The sequence below is a fragment of the Hypanus sabinus genome, chromosome 6 (genome assembly GCF_030144855.1).
Source record: "Hypanus sabinus isolate sHypSab1 chromosome 6, sHypSab1.hap1, whole genome shotgun sequence".
Classification (NCBI taxonomy): domain Eukaryota; kingdom Metazoa; phylum Chordata; class Chondrichthyes; order Myliobatiformes; family Dasyatidae; genus Hypanus; species Hypanus sabinus.
The window spans coordinates 29285072-29301271 of record NC_082711.1 but is presented as its reverse complement, the minus strand read 5'-3'; the positions used below and the strand labels follow the sequence as shown (position 1 = coordinate 29301271).

The 16200-nt window shown below is 36.6% G+C and overlaps 1 protein-coding gene across 2 annotated transcripts in view; it reads left to right on the top strand.

Moving 5' to 3' along the window:
• esyt2b (extended synaptotagmin-like protein 2b) overlaps positions 1 to 16200 on the top strand; it is a 212527-nt gene that overhangs the window by 106114 nt on the left and 90213 nt on the right. For both annotated transcript variants that reach the window (XM_059971888.1, XM_059971887.1), the window contains exons 4-6: positions 974 to 1050; positions 7087 to 7159; positions 7910 to 7999. In XM_059971888.1, the coding sequence (XP_059827871.1) occupies positions 974 to 1050; positions 7087 to 7159; positions 7910 to 7999 (240 nt within the window). The remainder of the gene's footprint in view (positions 1 to 973; positions 1051 to 7086; positions 7160 to 7909; positions 8000 to 16200) is intronic.

Sequence of the window (16200 nt, the reverse complement as noted above, 5' to 3'; positions counted from 1 at the left end):
CAGCCACATGCAGAATTTCTTGTGTTTATGATCAGTCACTTAAATGTTATGTCTGTAGAGCAGATCTCAGTTCACATCATGCTTTAATGTTGAAATGTAATGCTGTTCCTTACTTGGCTGCTGAGTCAAAGTCTGCTCAAAATGTCATCCAAATTTTTATTGCTTTCCATAGCTGCAGTGACAGACCAGCATAATTTCAGTTATTTTCTTCTATCTATCACCACCACTGATTACTTTTCAAGCCCGTTTTATTCTTCATTTGTATGAAGTCATTTGGAATTGTATCTTCATTTTTCTCGTCTTGTCCTGTACTGACTTTGTACTTCAGTGTTGATTTAACCCTGGTTATTACTTCTGGTTCAGTATTCTGTTTACCTTTCAAATTCACAGGGATGCTGCTGTCAGTTTGCTTAGTGCAAAACTCGAAAACTGTTTGAACAAAACGTAATTTTCCTACCCAGTGGTGTCAAACTTCATTTTCCTATCCAACTTCAACAGTGATAAATCCAGCAGTACAGTCTTTTTCTCTTTACTACCTTGCCTCAAATCCCTCTTTCCAGCAAATCCTCTACCCTTGCCTGTACCTCGAAACAGAATTTTTAAAATTAACTTGTACATCATACTCTCCTGCTTTCTTGTGCCATTTAAGCTAAACCTTCCTTGGGCTGCATTTGGTCTGCATTCTAATTTATCACTTGGTCTTCGTTTTGTTCCATTTTAACTTGGATTGTTCACAAACTTGAATTCTTGCTCGATTAACACTACTCCGGACTCTTCTCGTGCCAATAATAATCAGAAGAACCGTCCTTTCCAACCTGTGTACTGTTTTCCTATGCTGTGTCCCAGATGTCCATTCTGAAGGAGAGTTTGTTTTTAGTTTCCTGATATGTATTCTTATGAAGTTTTTTTTAATCATCAGATGCTGGGAAGGGTTTTCCACTCAATTGCTATCTCTTTATTCTTCTCCTTTCAGCCTCTACGAATTGATGGGATTAAGCCGTACATAGAAAATGTGGACAACAGACAAATTATATTAGACCTTCAGATCAGGTAATTTACATACACTTTTAGGTTAGGTGTAGAGGAAGAGTATTTTTGATTGTGAAATCTGGAAAAGAAAAGAAAAGGTATTGAGTTGGATTATCTTGGGGTTTGCTTTCATGTGTAGTGATTATTTAAGGCTGTTGGCTTGCAGTTATTTTCATTATTTCTTGAAGCTACTTTGTCCTTGTTTCACTTATGCTGGGGCTCATTTGGCAACATTCAAGTGGCCATCCTCCAAGTCAAGAAATCTGTGCTGGCTAGTTGACCAAATAAGCATTATGATTAATGTTACAAATTGCTGAGGAGTATACTGATGTGGAAAATCCATGTTATTTTGCCTTGCACAACTAGAAGTACTTGTTACCAATTGCAAAATCTCCATAATTGACCTGGCTGAAATTCGCTAGTTGCATAGACTAAGGTTTCAAAATTAGACCACTGTGAACAGACCAAAGCTACACACTTAATAAACTTGCTTACATGTTGAGTGAAAGCACTTTATACTAGTACAGCTAACTTTATGGCATCTTCCCCAAATCATTAGCATTGTTTAACATCTGTGCTGAGCCACAGTAACTGCATCTCTGGCACTGAGTCTGCTGCTGTGGCCCAGAAGAGCGGGAAGGGAAGTGGGCTGTAGTGGCACTGAGAGATTCCTTAGTACGAGGAACAAAGATGCACTCAATGTCAGTAAGATGAAAGAGCTGATTGTGGGCTTCAGGAAGGGTAAGACAAAAGAACACGTACCAATCCTCATGGAGGGATCAGAAGTGAAGAGAGTGAAGAGTTTCAAGTTCCTGGGTGTCAGGATCTTTGAGGACCTAACCTTGACCCAACATATCGATGCAGTTATAAAGATGAGACAGTGACTATACTTCATCAGGAGTTTGAAGAGATTTGGTATGTCCATAAATACACTCAAAACTTCTATAGATGTACCATGGAGAGCATTCTGACAGGCTGCATCACTGTCTGATGGGGGTGTGGGGGGGGGGGAGGAGTCTACTGCACCGAACCAAAAGAAGCTGCAGAGGGTCATAAATTTAGTCGGCTCCAATTTGGATACTAGCCTACAAAGTACCCAGAACATCTTCAGGGAGTGATGTCTCAGAAAGGACCTCCAGCACCCAGGGAATGCCCTTTTCTCATTTTTACCATCAGGTAGGAGGTACAGAAGCCTGAACTCTCAGCGATTCAGGAACTGCTTTTTCCCCACTGCCATCCAATTCCTAAGTGGGCATTGAACCCTTGAACACTATCTTACTTTTTATTATTATTATTATTTCTGTTATATTATTCTGTTCTATTATGTTTGTTTTTTGCACAATTTTTAATCTATTCAATATACATATACTGTAATTGATTTACTTTTTTTTTTCTCTTTCTATTATATTGTGTATTGCATTAAACTGCTGCTAAGTTGACAAATTTGATGACCCATGCAGGTGATAAAAAAACTTGATTCTGATTGTGATCCTGTGGGCGTGACAGAGGCACACGGATGGTATGTTGCCTCCCTGATGCCAGGGTCAGAGTTATCTCAGATTGGATCCGTGGCATTCTCAAGGGTGAGAGTGAGCAGCTAGAAGTCTTAGTACATATTAGCACCATTGACATGGGTAGACAAGGTAAGGACATTGTGAAGAGAAACTTTAGGGAGCTAGGTAGAAAGCTGAGAAATGGGTAGTAATTTCTGGATTGCTGCCTGTGCCATGTGCCTGTGAGGGTAAGAACAGGATGATTTGTCAGGTGAATGTGTGGCAGAGGAACTGATGGGAGGGACAGGACAGAGGTTCAGATTCCTGGATCATTATGATCTCTTTTGGAGAAGGTACAAGCTGTACAAAAGAGACAGGATGCACCTGAACCTGAAGGGGGTCCAATATCCTTGCTGGCAGATTGACTAGAGTTGTTTGGGAAGGTTTAAACTAATTTGGCAGGGTCTGGGAACCAGAGTGATAGTGCTGAAGATGAGGTAGTTGGTTTTCAAACAGACAATGTGTAGTGAAATTCCTAGTAAGGAAAGGCTGATAATAGGGCAAAATTGCAGTCAACAAGATGAGTTACAACGTAAAAGTCTGAATACAGGATTGAAGATGTTACATTTGAATGTGTTCACTGTACAGAATAAGGTAGGTGAACCTGTAGCACAGTTACAGATTGACATGTATGATGTTGTAGGCATTACTGAACCATAGCTGAAAGAAGATTATAGCTGGGAGCTTAATGTCCAAGGATACACTTTATGTCAGCTGGCTGGAAAGCAGAGGGTGTGCTGTTGCTCTTTTGGTTAAAAAATGAAATTAAATCATTAGAAAGAGGTGAGATATGGTTGGAAGGTGTTGAATCATTGTGGATAGTGCTAAGAACTGCAAGGGCAAAAAGACCCTGATGAGAGTTGTATACAGACTCCCAAACAGTAGTAAGGATGTGGCCTACAAATTACAACTGGAGATAGAAAATACATGCTAAAAGAGTGATGTTGCAAGAGTATTGGGAGACTTCAACATGCAGGTAGCTTGGGAAAATTAGGTTGGTGCTGGATTCTAAGAGGAGGAATTTCTAGAGTGCCGACGAGATGGATTTTTAGAGCAACTCCTGGTTGAGTCTACTAAGGGATCAGCTATTCTGGATTGGGTGTTATACAATGAAGCGGAATTAATTACAGAGCTTAAGGTAAAAGAACCCTAAGGGGAAAATTATCATAATATGATCGAAGGTACCCTGAAATATAAGAAGGAGAAGCTAAAGTCAGATTTTTCAGTATTACAGCGGGGTAAAGCAATTAACAGAGACATGAGAGAAGAATTAGCCAGAATTGATTGGAAAAGAAAACTGATTGGAGAAAAAATACAAAAATCTGAGGTGCAAAGGACTTGGGAGTTTGTTTTCAGGATTCCCTAAAAGTTGATGTGATTTGCAGATCGAGTCTGTGGTGAAGATGGCAAATGCGATGTTAGCATTCATTTCAAGAAGGCTAGAATATAAAAGCAAAGATATGAACATTGAGACTTTATAAAGCACTGGTGAGGCCTCACTTGGAGTATTGTGAGTGGTTTTGGGCCCCTTATGTTAGAAAGGATGTACTGAAACTGGAGAGGGTTCAAAGGTGGTTCATAAAAATGATTCCAGGATTGAGTGGTTTGTCATATGAAAAACGTTTAATGCCTCTGGGCTTGTATTCACTAGAATTCAGAAGGATAAGAGGTGCCTTAATTGAAACCTATCAAATGGTGAAAGGCCTTGACGGACTGGATGTGGAGAGGATGTTTCCTATGGTGGGAGCATCTCAGACCAGAGGACACAACCTCAGAATTGAAGTGTGCCTTTTTAGAACAGAGATGACGGGGAATTTCTTTAGCCACAGAGTAGTGAATCTGTAGAATTCTTTGCAATAGGTAGCTGTAGAGGCCAAGTCTTTATTTTTTTTTATTTATATATATAATATTATTAAAAATATAGCAGAGTTTGATAGATTCTTGATTGATCAGGGTATGAATGGATATAGGGGAGAGAAGGCAGGAGATTGGGGCTGAGAAAAAAATTACATCAGCCATGATGAAGTGATGGAGGAGACTCGATGGACCAAATGGCCTAATGCTGCTCCTATATCTTATGATCTCATGGTAATGTTCTAGCTAAGGAAAAGAAGTTAAATTGGGGCATTGCTTTTAGGGATGGATAATACTCAGTAAAATTTCCAGGAGCTAATTGCTGCATTACCTAGTATCCTAACTACCATACCTAGTATGCAATGAATTATGCCTTCTGTATGAATTTTGTTATTCTCTTGCTGAACATTAACTGTAAAACTACTTCCACCATGCAATTTAGTCATTTATTCCAGAAGTCAATGACTCTTCCTGAAATGCAACAGCTTTTGACATTTGACCCAGTTCTGTATTTGCGTAATTGTTGTGAAACTCCGTTAGTTTTTCCTAATTTTGTTCATTTGAATTCAAGTATCCTGTTCAAATTCTTTAACTACCATAAATACTTTAGTCAGTTATTTTAAAGTATATTTCCAACATTAAGAATAAATTCACTATTGCAATAAATAAATTTTAAACTGTGTATCATGACATTTTCCTTCAAACTTCTGGAGTCTTGCTCTTGCATTATAGGAAGGTCACAGACAGAAAACGTTGCTGAAGTTCGACATGATTCATTTATTTCCTGAAATAATGTTCTGCGGTTCCAGTTAATTTCTTTTGAAGTATTACCAAGCTCGACATCAATCTGATGCATTGTTACTTTCTCCACAGATGCTGCCTAATCTATGGCTTGTTTCTGATCTCCTTTTATTTCAGATTCCAACATCCTAAGTATTAAATGTGAAAGCAGAAAATGCTGAGAATATATGATGGGTCAGGCTGTGCTGAGAAACAAAAAAAGAAGTTTCAGATTGGTAGCCTTTTGCCAGACTTATATTGTTTAATTCACAGTATTTTAGATTTGTTCCAGTTAAACATTTTTTGTTTCAGCATTAATCTTTAGTGTATTACTGGTTCTGTTTATCAACTTGCAATTAAATGATGCATTCCATTATTTGCAAGTTCCTGATGAGTATTCTACTTGATTTGGAAAAAAAAATCACGTTCCTTGTGCTTTGTATTGAATTGAATTGACTTTATTACTTGCATCCTTCATATACATGAGGAGTAAAAATCTTCACATTACGTCTCCGTCTGAATGTGCAATTTATTGATTTGAAAGCATGTTGAACTAAAATCATTTTGATATAGATTTATTTGTGCACCAGTGGACTTTGTGCAGATGTTATGATTTAAAAGCTATTTAGATTTTAGAGAAATGTCAATGAAGTCTAATAGTATGAACTGTATGAACAATTGTCATATGGCCAAATAACTTGTTCAGATTTTGTTGCATTATAATACTATAGCTTCTAGTTTTTAAAAATTAGCTGCAACATTAATATGTTTTGTTCTGCTACCAAAACTGGATTTTAATGTTAATTTCAATCCTGGCAGTGCGGGTCTATATTTATGCACTTTAGCTTAACTGATTGCATTATTTCCTCATTCAGTAAGTTTTAAGAGATTGTCAAGTCTGCAAAACAATAACTGCAGATCTTTTTACTTTTAGAGTTTTACTCGAAACGTGGTAATAAATCAAGGTGTATAAATCATTTAATTGTATTTTGAATGCATTTTCCTCCAGTGGTGCTGGTCACACCTTTCAGAGCCATCAAAGTAACTGAGAAGCTTTAAGAAGTCAGTGGCTTTGACTCTTTTGTTCTACAGTTCTGAATGTAGATGTGTGGGTGCCATACATTTATTCAACTGTCATCACTTGTAACTTGGTTGATCAGCTACGTTGTCTACTGCCATGTTACTGATGTTGTGCCATTTCCACGAAGACACTATCCAAGCTGGATGGCTGTGAATCAGACTAGTAGGTTGACTTTTGAAGAACCTAATAATTTTTTTCTGGTAGAATGAAATAAACGTGGGTTTATTTCTGGTAGAATAAAATAAAGCCATTCCACACTTTTCATAAAACATTCAAGAATTGTATGAAAAGTTGTGGTCACACCTGAAATAAAAAAAAAACAATCTAAAAATGAAGTTAAAATTGATATTTGTTTAAGGTTTGCATTCTTTGGGACCTATATTTGACTTAAAATACAATGAATGTGCATAGATCAATTAAAAATTAAAGAAAAATCGGTGGGTTTGTTCACACCTATGGATAGAGAACATTTGTACAGAACTCTGAAATCTGTACTTTCCTCACTGAGAATCGTTCCTAGAGCAGGGCATTGCTGCTGTGGCTGAAGTGCCTGCAGTACTTCGTATTTGCCTTTCTGAACTTTTTAGCAGACTTTCAGAATGGTTATCTTTTGCATTGTTTGTTTATATTGTAATTAATTGTAATTTTATGTCTTTGTACTGTACTGCTGCCACAAACAAACTTAATGCTACATAAGACAATGATAATAAGCCTTATTTTGATCACTGATTTTACAGACAGTACCTTTTGACATGTTGCTTATACACTGTATTTTCTTTATTTTCTCAGCTATGTTGGAAACTGTGATATAGACATTGAGATCAAAAGGTACTTTTGCAGAGCTGGTGTAAAAGGCATCCAGGTGGGTGACTGATTTGCTATGATTCTTTAAATTATTTTAGGAGTTTTATTGAGGTATAAATATGTTGGATTTTTTGTGAGATATGATTAATTGATTTGGACAGATTTTATGCACATATGAAACAGGAATTAACCTTCATACAGCAAATTTCAATATTTTGAAATTTTGTTTGTATGAAGATTACAGTTATTTTGTTCTGAGACATGTGGTAATGGTGAAATTAATCATGATTTATAGGGTGAATGGCCTTTTCATCCATATTCTTGTGTTAGTAGATTACAGAGGATTATTTTTGTTACATCAGAAAATATTACCCATGATGCTTGGAATTGTCTATTGCTTAGAATTGTGAAATGAGGCAAAATGTTGCATGTTTAGGCTTAAGTTTTCGACTTTTTTCCTAATTTTTTCTAAATATTTTTGTTATATCATTTGCGAAGCATTCCTTACTAATATATTTTAATGTTTTGTTCCCTCAGTGTTTTGCTGTGTGTAATGTTTTTAAACACTTGAATGTCTGCTTGGGCTGAATCTCCCGTAAAATGTTATCTTCCATGCCCAAATATTAAATATTAAGTGAGGCAGCATTTAGTACATAGTTGGCATTATAACCTGGTGACTTCAGAAAATATTCCAAAAAATCATGAAAATTCTGGATACCTCTGGTGTGTGATGAATGCAATTTGTCTTAACTAATTTGTGAAAATCAACTGTCTTTTCTGAAATATGATCTTATTAATATACTTGCAGATGAACGGCACACTTAGAGTAATTCTGGAGCCCCTCATCGGTGACATGCCTTTGGTTGGGGCACTAACACTCTTCTTTCTCCGCAGACCTGTGAGTATAGCTATCAACTCCTTGAACTAAGTTTATGGTTGACTTGATATTTAAAAATAAAAGTACCTCTATCAATGTTAGCCACTGTCCATTGCATATTCTCATATTTGCACAACAGCATGGCGTGTAAGTAATAAAAGTAACTTTTACAAGTTCTTTAGTTTGAGTGGTTATGCCTGAAGTAGTAATGATTTCCAATAGTGAGACCACAATTTGACACAAATATAAGATTATAAAGAGAGGATTAAAAATGCCTTTACGCATAGATTGTTAAAATTTGAAATTCTGCATTGCAAGGATATATTGAAGTTGTTCTTAAAATCTTTAAATTGAAATTGGGCAATGTTATTTGGTGGGGGGGGGATAGAAAGTTTAAGTAAATGCAATGTCTTTAGCAGAGAAATGGTTACGGTGAATGGTCATAGTCTTTCTATGTAGGTGAGTGTGAAACTAGAGGGCACAAGTTTAAAGTGAGACAAAAGAAATTTAAAGGGGACTTGAAGAAAATCTTTTTCACACAGAAGGTGGTGGTAGGTGGAACAAGAGGAAGTGGTATAATTGGGTACAGTTACAACATTTAAAGACACTTCCTTTGCTAAACACTGTCAAATAGGATGAGCTCATATCGGCAACAGTGTGCATATGCAAGTTTGGCTATGATTCTAAATCAGTGGCTTAGATGCAATTCCTTCTGTCTCCTTGCTGTTGATGTTATCCAATGTTATAAGTGTTATACATGTCAAAGTCCTTACTGGAAACTATTTCCTAAACTGTTTAAGTAATCTCTCCAAATGTATGGCAATTCTAAATTTAGGCACTTTGTCCATATTAGCCTTGAGTACAGTACAGTACATTCAAAGCATATGGCACATTAATTGTGAAACTGATGAATCAAATAATTGAGGTGATTTTTTTCTTTGATATATTCACTGGGTATACAACTTATAAGAAAATGAAATGGTGAAGAAAATTGAAGACTTTGATCCATTTTAACATAAAAGGAAAGACATAAATACAAAGAGATTACAATGTGGATATGGGTATTTTAGTCCAGACTTTCATATTAATATTACACTTCATTTGTTTTTGTTGTCATTTTGTCACGCTTAAATAAATAGTGAAGTATAATGACAGGTAGGGAAACATGAGAGGCGTTTGGGCATAATAAATACCACAAATAATTGTAAGGTGAAAATTTTGGTTAGATGCTTCAGGGAATAATATTTACTAGATTTTCAGGAAAACAGTCTCCTCCTTCATAGTCTTTTAGATTTCAGCAGAATAGACGTGATCATTTGCCTAAAGTCATAAGCCCAAAACCTTTTAATGCAGAGATGAGTGTGTTGAAAATGGACTGAGCCATTATTTAGTAATACCAACAGCAGTTAAAGGTTTATGCAATCTGCAGCAACTCCTTTAATTCCACTTTGTTTTCAAAATATGATTTAATCTGCATTTAGTTTAATAGTATACACCAATGGATTAATAATTTGGATCTAATTTTTCTGCTAGTAAAATTTAAAACAAAGAATATTGCACTTGGAAACAAGACAGTGAATTGTGAAAAGGTTTAGTTACTGCAGTGGAAAACTGTAAATGAGCAAATGACAAGCCTTTCAATAGAGTCAGTAAAGGTACAACTATTAGAAGGAAACTGGGGCATCTAAAATTAGATCTCTCTGGATGCCAAAAGAACTAGAGGTCAAACAAAAAGAAAGCACAGTAAGTTGACTGTGAACATCAGGTGCAGAATACAGTGGGAATCCATGTTTAATACATTGTTGTGGTAAAAGTTTATCAATTTGAAATACTGTTTATTGGAAGCTTCTCCATTTGATGAGATTTCCTCATTTACTCTCTCTATTTAAGATTTTCAGCATCTGCAGTATTTTGCTATTGCTTTTGTTTTTGTCAATACAGAAACCATAGAGGAAGTTTTAATAGGGAAAACGGGGATTGAGGAACAAAACTATAAATCAAAAGACTAAACTTCTGTAAGAATAAAAAGCAAAATATTAGTTAAAGCAGTGGTGGATTGAGAGGAACAAAAGTTGTGATTGAATCACAGAATGAGTACTTTTCATCCGAGTGTACGGAAGATAATATTAATGAAACTAAAGGAAGAGCAAAAGAGATGCAGGGTGAAAATAGATGTAAAGGAGTGGTGGAGAAGCTGTTAACAATTTATAAAGATTATCTTTATTTGCCACATGTACATCAAAACACAGTAAAATGCATTGTTTGTATCAAATCAGATCAGTGACAGGCCACAAGTGCTGCAGTATTTCCAGTGTCAATGTTGCATGCCCAAGACTCACTAACCATAACCCTATATATTTGGAATGTGGTAGGAAACCATAGCACCTGAAAGGAAACTCATGCGGTCACAGGGAGACCTTGGACTCAGCAGCAGGAATTAAACCCTGATCTTACTGGTGGTGCTGTGAAGAGTTGCGTTAACTGCTATAGGGGAGAGTTCTTCATTCGTACAGCTGATTTGGAGCAGCAATTACATATGCACAATAAAAAAAAAGAATGCTGGAAAAACTCAGCAGTTCAGGCAGCTTTTCTGGTTAGAAAAGTAAATAACTTTTCAGTTAGCCTTTCATCAAAGGTCTGAAATAATGCCTTAACGCTAGCTATGTTTTCTATCTGCAGATGCTGTATTGAGCTTTCCTAGGATATTGTGTTTTTATTTGCGATTTCAGTCAAATGTAGCATTTAACTTTTTATATTATATATCTGACCTAAATTAATTTCACCATTCTAATGATGTTGAGTAGAGGAAATGTATTTCAAGAATGTCAATATGAAATTTATCAATTGACCCATGATTTGTTATCTAGTCCCTGATTATTTAATCATGGTTACCATAGTATAATTTAGCAGAGTTGCTAATAATGATTCCAGATGGCTAAACCTGTTAACAACATGCCCAATTGGTCCATTATTAGAGCTGGGAAAATGACAGGAGGTCACTGTCAAGGGGGAAAGTAACTTATTTCAAGGCTACAGAGTACCTCATACATTTTGACTACAAAGTTTGCATGCAGATTATTATTAGAAATACTGAATATTTTATTTCTCTGAAAAAGTAATTTCATGGAGCTTGTTTAATTATGGTTTTGATTTTTTTTAATTGTTGACTATACCAGCCATTTGGGGATGCCTTCATTTATTTACTTGCTCTGAAGGAGTAATGGTACGGGTACAGAACCAAGATTAAAATACTGTCTGGGAAGAAAAAAGGATAGTGAAAATAGGTTTTTAGTGCTTTGCTTTCTGCATTATGTTCTTGGCCCAGTTTTGAATTGTCTTCTGATTTTCCTGAGAACAGTGCAGATCAATGCAGCCTATTCACTTCATTGTTGCTCATCCATTTAGAATTATTTTAAAGCTTCCACCATAATGTCTGCATCTGTTTCTTCAATTGTGTTAGAATGCACTGAATATCCTGTTATCATGAGTTTGTATATCTTTTCAAATGGAGCTATAAAACTATTCTGTCAACTCGATTCTCTGGAAATTTTTATCATTCCTTTTATTTCTGTGTAAAATAATTACATGTGATTCTATACTCCATTACACCTAACATGAAAATAGTCCCAAATTCCCTTAACGTGCTTGTGTGATTACCTTGGTTCTTGTGCTCTCATGAGGTATCTTCAGCAATTATCAGATGAAGTTTTTCCATTTGCCTTTAAAATACTACTTCATGCTTTAGATATCTTTCTGAACATCTCTGTTCATCTCTGATTTCAGTGCAGTACCCAAAAGGTCATATTTTGTACAAAAGCCGGGACACTAACCTCTGCTTATGTTCTCCAGAAAGCCTGAGTACTGACAGTATGACCAAACTTTATAGATTAGGCTAACTAAGATCGAACTCAAGACTGTCTGATGTGTAGTATTTAGTTTCGTACACAACATGGAGTCAACACCTTCAGGAAAAAAAAAAGGAAGAAAGAAAGTATATTTGTAGAGATTTCAGATCATTCTGTAATTATTGTGTCAGGGGAACCAGATCACAGTCATGTCATTGGCTTATCTTGTAGCTGTGCTGTGCTTAGCTTCCAGTACCAGCCCTTAGTTGCCAAATATTTTTGTGTAATTGATTGGCAAGAATATTCTGCTTTATTTTTCAAGCCCAGTCATTTTTCTTAAAACTCATTAGCTAGTAATCATAAATATGGGTATTATGCATCCATTTCAGTTATGAGCTTGCCCTTGAAATCAAGCTGCCAGACTTCTGAGAGAATTACACTCCTACCCAGAATTCTGTTATCAGCTTGTGATGCAAAGAAATAAAAATGAGGTTATTTACAAAATAATGGGCAAATTGTGGGCTACAAATTAATTGCTAGTGTAACACCAATACTTTTGAGTCAATTGAATACTTGAGGGATGATTTTATTATTAAGAGCTCAGGTAATGAATAATGCATGATCTTGGAATGGGAGAACAATCAAACTTACTTAATTTTCTGAGGGCAAAAAGTGAGCGCTATGTTACCAAAAGTTTTCAAATCAAATGCAATTTATTTTGATATGTTATAAGTTGTATGTTGAATTATTAGGCAGTTCTTGGGGGGATCAATTTGAATTTCAGTCTAGTACAATGGATTTTGAAATGCCTGAAGAAAGCTAATGGGAGTACCGACTGTCGTAGGTGATGCAAGAAAGGGTGGGTGGTCATTTGGGAAATGGTATGCTGTATTTGCATGTAGTATTTGTGTGCTTCTGTCATAGGAGCTGAACGTTTCATCATTTTTGTAATGCTGTTTCTCCACTTTGAGCAGTAGCAGAGATTTCCGATCAAGGCATGGATGTGGAATTACCTTCAGGAAATCTGAGAATCTTCTAAAGATTAGCTTTATTTATCAGATGCCCATTGAACCATACAGTGAAATACATTACAAACAAGAGAAAATCTGCAGATGCTGGAAATCCAAGCAAGACACACCAAATGCTAGAGGAACTTAGCAGGCCAGGCAGCATCTGTGGGGGAAAAAGTACAGTCGACGTTTCGGGCTGAGCTTTTTGTGTGTGTTGCAGTGAAATGTATTATTTGCATCATGGCCAACAAAGTCAGAAGATGTGCTGGTGGCAGCCTGCAAGTGTCTGGTACCAACACAGCATGCTTCTGGTACCAACACAGCATGCTCACAACTTACTAACCCTTACTAAGCCATACATCTTTGAAATGTGGAAGAAAACTGGAGCTTCTGAAAGAAACCTGCATAGTCACAGAGAGAACGTACAAACTCCTTACAGGCAGCAGTGGGAATTGAACCCTGATCTTTCGATGGTTGGCTCTGTAAAGTGTTGCACTAATTGCTACTCTATTATGTTGCACCCCCACCACCCCCCCAGGTGTATTGTCCAATATCCCAGAAATTGTAAGCGACAATGGAGCTTAGAAGAGCATGCTTGTTTTGGGAACTTGGCACCAAGCACATAGACTATATGTGACCTGAATTAGAACTAGTTGAGTATTGCACTGGTAACCCTCTTTAAGAAAGGGAAAGCATTGGATTGGGATATTATTGAGGGGTCTCTCCACTGACAATCAAAAGGATCCTCCTCATCATTCCAGAGTTGTATGTGATTTCGTGAAGTGCAAAGGACAGGATCTGCATCACATAACAGATCCAAAAAAAAATCATAGATATCAATGTCAACATAGTACATGTCCTTTTTCAATTTCATGTAAGCCTTTGTTGTCAAACCAGAGGGTATGTGGGAATCCTTCAGTTGATTTGGTTGATCTCAAACTATTAGTCAATCTCTACTGCATGGTGATGCACAAGTTGCAATCCCAACAAACAGGTCTATCACAAATCTAATCCCTGTACAGACTAGAGTTAACCAAGGTTAGACCGTTGCACCAGATCACTTCTCAATCTGCCATGCTTCAGTGCTGTATTTCACTGTGTATGTGCTTTTGGGGTGGAGTTAATTCATAGGTCAAATGGAAAACTGTTCATAACAAAAATCACTCAAACCTCATTTATCAATTTACAGTACACAAGAAAACAATGGTGAGGGACGTCCATTGTGATGATTATAACTGAGAGCAGGCAAATATACTGTGTGGTTATAATCAAATTTTCCCCCCATTCTTGGCCTCTCAAGCTCACAACGTGTCATCCATTTCCCAAATATTGGGAGAAAGAGCACAGGTGATGCAACAACTCAACAATTATCAAAATATGTGGGGTTTGTCATTGTTTTAGAACAAAGAAAAAATAGTCTACTAGAAGAACTTGGATTTTGCTCCAAGTTCCAACTTAGAACATGGAGTATTAAACAGTACAGGCCCTTCAGCCCATGATGTTGTGCCAGCTCTTTAACCTACTCTAAAATCATTCTAACCCTTTCCTCTTACATAGCCCTCCATTTTTCTATATGTGTTAACATCTGCAGTGTCTTGTGTTTCTGTGCTTGTCTTGCCTTTGTACAATTTCAGCCATTATTAGCTGTGAGTGATGTTGCTGCTGACTTTTCACCATTCTCCCTCTGATTTTTCTGCTAATCACTTAAATCTGTACTCCTTGCCTTTCAGCCACTGTAAATGGTTTTTGTATTTTATTACTTAGCCAATGACTGAGTCATTTTCTGATGATGCCTTATTTAATGAATATAAATTCCAAATCTAGGATGGAATTTCAATTCAGTATTGTTGATTGAGTCTCTGGATTACTGTTCTGGTAATTTAAATGATTTTAAACACTTCCTACCAGAGAGAATTGTAGAACATAGAAACATGTCCTTCATGGCCTGACTAAAGCCTATCTATACTAATTCCAAATCACTCTGTGCCTTGCTCATTCAAATATCTGTGCAAATGTTTCTTAAGTGCTGATACTGCTCTTGCCTTCACTACCACTTCTGTTCTAACCTTCTGGACCGGCCTGCCATCTGGGGTTCTGTTAAAGGCCATATGAAAACAGCTTATACCTGCTGTTGCCATGAAAATCAAATTGTGAGACATGATTTACTGTGCACAAAGCTATGAAGACTATTCTTAATTAGTTCTTGCCTTTCCAAATGCAAGTAAATCTTATCTGTCAGAATCTTTTCCAATAACTTTCCCACTCGTCTAGTTTCCTGGTTTATCCCTGACACCCTTCTTAAATAAATGCACATTAGCTGTCCTCCAGCCTTCTGGTATCTGGTCTTTGGCTAATGACAATTAAAAAAAAATTCAAAGTAAAATTTATTATAAGAGTACAAACATGTCCCCACATGCAACCCCGAGATTCTTCTTCTGCAGGCATACTTTAGCAAACCTATAAAACAGTAACTATAAACAGGATCTGTAAACTATAAATATCAGGAGCTGTAAAACACCTTTGATATGGTTCACAACAGTGGTGTCATCAGCAAACTTGTATATGGTGTTGGAGCTGTATTTAGCCATAGGTATAAACAGAGTAGAGCAAGGAGCTAAGTATACATCCCTGTGATGCTCCTGTGCTGATGGACATTTGCGGAGGGATATTTTTGCCAACCTGAACCGACTGGGGTCTACAAGTGAGGAAATCCTGGACCCAATTGCATGAGACTGTACTCAGGCCCAGTTCGTGAAGTTTACTGATTAGTTTTATCTAATCCCTTTCTATCTTGGTAATTCTTTCTTCTTTCTCTTCCACTGGGCAGAAGCTATTTAATCAGGCTCAAAGGAAGTTTCTAACCAGCTGTGATAAGACTCTTAAAAGGACTTTTTATACCAAAAAAATGAACTCTTAATTTCTCAACTTACCTTGTGCAGTCCCTTTGTCTACCTGCACTGCTTCTCTGTAACTGTAACATTGTTCTGCATTCTGTTATTGTTTTTCTCTTCATTGTACTACTTCAGTGTGCTTATGGGTAGAATGAACTGTCTGGATGGCATGCCAACAAAAACTTTTCCCTATCTTAGTCCATGTGAAACCAATTACCAGTATCAGTGTTCCCTCCCCTGAACGCCAAGATAAATATAGCCGAACATATTCATTTAAGACTTCGCCCATTTATTCTGGCTACACACATAGGTTACCAGACTGATCCCAAGTTAATGTATTCTCTCGCTAGCTAACCTTTTACCCTTAGTATATCTCAGTTTAGCTGTACCTTTTTCAAGTGCAAGAAGACTTGATTCTGCTGTTTATTAATATAATTGTAATTTCTAAAATAGTCCATAAAAACTTTCTTCCTTCC